The sequence below is a fragment of the Chaetodon trifascialis genome, chromosome 24 (genome assembly GCF_039877785.1).
Source record: "Chaetodon trifascialis isolate fChaTrf1 chromosome 24, fChaTrf1.hap1, whole genome shotgun sequence".
Classification (NCBI taxonomy): domain Eukaryota; kingdom Metazoa; phylum Chordata; class Actinopteri; order Chaetodontiformes; family Chaetodontidae; genus Chaetodon; species Chaetodon trifascialis.
The window spans coordinates 8,739,524-8,745,710 of NC_092079.1; the positions used below are offsets into that span (position 1 = coordinate 8,739,524).

The 6,187-nt window shown below is 46.3% G+C and overlaps 1 protein-coding gene across 1 annotated transcript; it reads left to right on the forward strand.

The window, feature by feature from the left end:
- The first annotated feature begins 487 nt into the window (after window positions 1-487).
- pou3f3b (POU class 3 homeobox 3b) lies at window positions 488-3,909 on the forward strand. The gene is made up of 2 exons (XM_070958105.1): window positions 488-2,368; window positions 2,717-3,909. The coding sequence occupies exons 1-2, from the start codon at window positions 1,157-1,159 to the stop codon at window positions 2,813-2,815; spliced, it is 1,311 nt and encodes a 436-aa protein (XP_070814206.1). The 5' UTR covers window positions 488-1,156; the 3' UTR covers window positions 2,816-3,909.
- Window positions 3,910-6,187: the final 2,278 nt, after the last annotated feature.

Genomic DNA, 6,187 nt, shown 5'->3' on the forward strand with positions numbered 1-6,187 from the left:
CAGTTGCATCTATTTGAGCACCTGCATCTTGATAACATGCATTTATATGAAACTTTATACTTTAAAGTAGGTGTATTTCCGTGTAAATAAAGGGGAAATATTCTGTTGGAGCGTTTCTGGGGAGGAAAAGAAGTGATCACGGTGATACTTTGAGAGGTCAGAGTTTATCAGCCATTTTTATTTACCCCTTCACCCCTGTTTGTGTACTAATATCTCAGTACTATTTACTACCAAGTTGTGTTCCCCGTTCTGTTTGGACTCCAATTAAAAATCAGCCAATTGGAACAGCCGGAAGGAGGGCTCGTGAGCCCGGAGCAAGGCTGGCGAGAGCTGCCAATCACACCCCGGGTAGCCAATCAGCGGGCACGCACAGGGTAAACATCCGTGCGTCGTCGGGGTTGGAGGGGGGCGGGACTAAAGCGCCTGCCGGAGAGAGAGAGAGAGCGAGCGAGAGATATAGAGAGAGAGGTGGAGAGAGAGAACAAGCGAATGAGAGAAGAGGCTTGCAAGCAGCGCCGTACACTGTTATACTGGATTGTACTTCAACGGGAGTTTGCGGTTTGGCAGGTTTATATACATCAAAACAGAACAAAGAGATAGGCTCAGTGCTATAAAAGAAGAGAGAGAAAAGAATAAAGCGAGGGAGAAATCTCGGCGACTGAATTACAAAAGAACCGAGGACACTCTGCTAATGTTTTTCACATCCAAAGGGGACATAAACTGGGACTTTGTACATTGTGGAGAATTTGCAAGGCTTTTTGTTTTCTGCGACCACCAAAAGTTTGTTTGGGACAACGCGTTTTATTCTGCTGTATATTTTAATTTTAATGTCCACAATTTCATCCCAGTGCGAAACTTTCTGAACGGACTGCACATGGTTTCAAAGGGCTTTTGAAAAACCTGGATTTTTATCGCCGATATCCATGCACAACTGTTTGAAGTAGAATGTTGTAAATACATGCGGATTTTATTCAGTTTTCTGCCACAGTTTTTGAAGCTTTTTTTGCGTTTTTACGCACGTCGATGGTATTTGCCAAAAACCTACCCATACTTTTAAAGTTTGAATAATTCATGAGATACAATTTGCCTGCTCGAAAGAAGTGACTGTAAAAAGGGAGGGGGGTTATCCACAAACATATTCATAAGGGTTGACGGAATGGCCACCGCGGCTTCCAATCCTTATCTGCCCAGCAATAGCATCTTATCGTCCGGCTCCATCGTGCACTCTGACTCCGGAGGTGGTGGCATGCAGCCGGGCAGTGCTGCGGTTACCTCGGGGTCTGGGGGCTACAGGGGAGACCCCTCAGTCAAGATGGTACAGAGTGACTTTATGCAAGGCGCAATGGCAGCGAGCAACGGGGGACACATGCTGAGCCATGCCCATCAGTGGGTGACATCCCTCCCGCACGCCGCAGCGGCCGCAGCAGCAGCCGCGGTTGCTGCAGCTGAAGCCGGATCGCCCTGGTCGTCGAGTCCCGTCGGGATGACGGGCAGCCCGCAGCAGCAGGACGTGAAAAACTCCGGCAGAGACGATCTGCACACGGGCACCGCGCTGCACCACAGGCCCCCTCACTTAGCTCCCCACCAGACTCACGCCGGGGCTTGGGGGAGCACGACTGCGGCTCACATTAACTCCATATCCGGGGGACAGCAGCAGCAGCAGTCGCTGATCTACTCCCAGCCCGGTGGATTCACTGTGAACGGGATGCTGAGTCCAGGGAGCCAGAGTCTGGTGCACCCGGGCTTGGTGAGGGGGGACACCCCGGATCTGGACCACGGCAGCCACCATCACCACCATCACCACCAGCATCCGCATCACCAGCACCACGGTGGCGTTAACAGCCACGACCCGCACTCGGACGACGACACGCCGACCTCGGACGACCTGGAACAGTTCGCCAAGCAGTTCAAACAGCGGAGGATCAAACTGGGCTTTACGCAGGCGGACGTCGGCTTGGCTTTGGGCACCCTGTACGGGAACGTTTTCTCTCAGACAACCATTTGCAGATTCGAGGCTCTGCAGCTCAGCTTCAAAAACATGTGCAAGCTCAAGCCTTTGTTAAACAAGTGGCTTGAGGAGGCCGACTCGTCCACCGGCAGCCCCACCAGCATCGACAAGATCGCGGCGCAAGGGAGGAAGCGAAAGAAGCGCACATCCATCGAAGTGAGCGTCAAAGGGGCTTTGGAGAGCCACTTCTTAAAATGCCCCAAACCCTCAGCCCAGGAGATCAGCACCCTGGCGGACAACTTGCAGCTGGAGAAGGAGGTGGTTAGAGTGTGGTTTTGCAATAGGAGACAGAAGGAAAAACGGATGACGCCCCCAGGAGTGGCACAGACGCCGGAGGATGTGTACTCTCAGGTCGGCAATGTGAGTGCAGAAACACCGCCCCCCTCCATGGACTGCAAAAGAATGTTCAGTGAAACATAGAACAGCACACAAGAATATTTTATATGAAATTAAACTGATTAAAAAAACACACAGACTATCGCCAAGATAGCCAAATTTTTTGATACTGTGATTGTGAGGGAATATGAATGAGACTGCAAAATGTGTTATCTATTTTTCACCAGAAAAGAGAAAGAGAAAAAAAAAAACAGCAACCTTTTCCATCCCCTTTTTCCTCCCAACCCCCCTCAGAAAAAAACGCACCGTTAACCTTCTTCCAGGCCCTGAAATGTCTTAACCTAAAAGGTTCCTTCTGCTTTTTTCTTTCAGGGGCATTTTTTAGTAGATTACTTAAAAGATGCAAGTGAAGCGAGCGACCAGAGGGTGACAACCACAAGTTCATTCCACCAGGTAATTTTGGCGCATTAAAACACATCAAGAGGAAAACCCCAAGTATTGTTTTTATTTCTCTTCCCCCTTTCCAAAAAAATCCAAAAGAAAAAAAAAAATACCCCCCTCATTATCCTGTGTTTGATTGAAGAAACAAAGGAGCAGGCATTTTGTATATTTCGAAATGGGACTGATCCGCCTTCCCCTCCTCTCCAAGCCTGACAATAACAGAGGGGGAAAAAACTGCAACACTATGAATAAGAGTGGCATCCACGACGCTTCCATCATGATTTCCAGCTCTTTGATTTTCCTCTGAGGTGGACTGCATGGTTTCATTCACACGCGCGCGCACGGAGGATTTGGGGATTTCTTCTTCTTTTTTTTTTCTCACGTTGGAGGCCCTCGCGAGCCCAGAAAGAAAAGACAACCAGGACCAGGACTTGATCTCAAAGATCACCTTCTTCTTCTTCTTCTTCTTCTTCTTCTTCTTCTTCTTCTCCTCCTGTTTTTTTAATTATTATTATTTAATGGACTTTGACACCGTGAGTGGATTTTTCTCCCTTTTTTTCAACAAATAGAGCATAAGACATTTGAAAAAGACTTCAACTGCACTTATTTGAGAAAAAAAAATCTGAAAATCTGTTGCCAAGTGTGACTGAGTGGGTGCTGTGGATATACTATTAATGCTGCCCTTTCTAAGCAGTGTTCTTTGGTAGGTTTTAATAAACAAAACTCTGTAAAGCCGGCAATATAGATCACTAGATCAGATACTGATCTGACTTATTTACTTTATATTTTTCATCAGAATTACTTGTTTTAATATTTTATTCGGAATACATATGAATTATTCCAAACGGTAATTTATTTCCCCTCCTCCCCAGGAACTTGTGTAAGATGCTTTCCTCCCCTCCTTGTTTTATTTCCATATTTTTTCTTATATTTTTTGTTGTTGCCCTTATTTGTTTAATTTTGTATTCTCGTTTCTTAAAGGAGCACAAATCACCATAAGCTGACATTGACCGTTGTTAGGTAATAAGGGTATATTTTGATGTGATAATTTGATTGTAATTTAATTTCAGTAGTGGTTCCGTACGAGCTGATTGAGACACAATAAATTTGTTAGAATGAAATGCAATCATCTTGTGTTCTGACATTTATATTCTTCTCGTATATTCTGGGCTGTTTGTGGAATTACCCTGTGTGCTATGTTTTGCATGCACAGCAGCAGCTAATGAAGAAAATGGTGGACTATTTTGTCCCAGATGAAGCTGCGAGCTAAGAATAACCTCCATTAGAATAATGCAGACCAAAGGCTCTTTGTTGACTGAAACATGAAAATACTCCTTTAAAAGTAAAAGAAAAGCGGGGTTTTCATTTACTAAAAATATAAAACAGAGAAGTCGGCGTATTAATCCAGCGTTTAGCGCTTCAAGAGCTCATAATTTATCGCCTGTAGGCTTAAATAAATGTCCACCAGCGCTGTTATCATCATCCCATAACTGTATATTACCATTTAAATGAAGCATCGCGGTCACTTGCAGGCCTGCACAATGGCTCGACTGTTTGTTTACATCTGCTGCCTCTTGAGGCCTTGGGCAAAAGGCAGGAGCCCCAGCCTCAGCCTGCAGGATGGAAATTTAGATTTGGTGTAAAAAGACACAGAGAGAGAGGGGGGAGAGGGAGAGCATCGGGGATTGTTCGAGGAAGAAAATCAAACCGGACACCAGCCAGACGCGCCAGAATGCGCGCGTCCTCATGTCCTGCCTTGCATGTTATGTAATATTTAGGTTGCAGCGTACAGTCCAGACAGAGCAGCGATAAACACATCATTATTAGGCGGCTTTACGAGCGCCTGATCCACGCACTGCAGTCTGCAAAATAATTGATTTACACTCAGTCAAATAGTCCAAATTGAATTTGGTCGCTTGTGAGATTACGACCGGATGCCCCTCATATCCAGGTCCACCTCGAAAAGGGGGCCGGCACAGGCTCGCCAGGTGCGTTTCTCAGGTAGACCCGGCGGAGCCTGACGCGCTGTTTTCGGATGCGGGGCACTGGGTCACAGAGCTTATCGATCCCGTCTGTCCAAAGCTGAGCAGCCCACAGGCTCAGCTGCCTCTCCGCTGCACTTTACCGAGGATGAGACGGTGAAGTGCTGTGTGACGGGTCGAAGGCTGCAGGTTCATATCAGGGATGTTGTTTCAGGACTCAGAGCGGTTGTTGTGTTTGCCGGGCAGGTGCAGAAAAAACACCATTCCTGATGAGTTGTGTTATTTAATTATTATTATTATGTGTTATTTAAGTGGTTTTTCTCAATGCTTTATCTGTGGTGTCATGGTTATTCTTATTTTATTTTACAACAGGACTACTTGTCCCTACGGCTGCACGAGGCCAGTGTGTTTCCTGGGTTTCCAACTTTCTTGTTTCTTGACTTGTCTTGCTCGCCTATTCAGCAAAACTCAACAAAACGTGTCCTCGCGCTGCAGGATTTGAATTTCGCGGATGATTTCCCATACTAGTTGCTTAGCAACTGAATTCAATGATATAGAGAAGTAGGCATCATTTTTCTTTGTCTCCATTAGGAAAAGTGGCAGCAGAGACGCGCTGTATGTGCAGCACCCCCACCCCACCCCCCAAAAAACTTTACATTTTGTGATTTATTTGTGCGCGTGTTGCAAGCACGTGCGGTGTTTTGCAATGTTAAAGGCTGCTTAAAGACAGACTAATTATGAGGCGACATAAGGCTCTCTTTATTTAATTGCATTTATCTTAAGTATTTGGCGCGTGCTGATGGAGCAAGGCAGAAAAGTGTGGAAAATAAAGCCCCCGTGCAGTGAGGCTCCACTGTGGCCTCGTGCTGCCTACCTGTGCACCCCCTCATTAAGATGCGGCTCCCGCGCTCCTCTGCTATAAAAACCCGATGCAAAGTCACATGACGCGCCAAGATAAGCCAACGCACAAGACCTTCACCGCACAGAGGGAAAGCTTTGAGGCTTCCGTAAACAGCAGCACCTGAGCATTTACATCCCGCAACACAGCTCATGCAGAAATATCCCAAATCTTGTAGTGAGAAATGTATTTATTTCTCTCTTTTTTTAACCAAAGGCGACACATGCACCAAGAAAAAAAAAAAGAAAAAAAAAGAGTTTCAAATCTCATAATGGGTTTTGGTGCGCCTATTCTCCAAAAGCTTTGCCTTTTTCATGGGTCTTCAAAAACCATGTTGGCAGCAGCATGTGTGTGTATGTGTGTGTGCACCGATACGTTCAGGCCTTAGGAGCACTTTTGCTTTCCCTGCTATTGATTTAGGACGCCAGTGGCCCAACAGGCTCGTCGCGCCCATTGGCGCTAATTAAAGCCGCTCGTTGTCACACCACTCTGCTCTTTAAAACAAGACTTCAGCAGGGACTT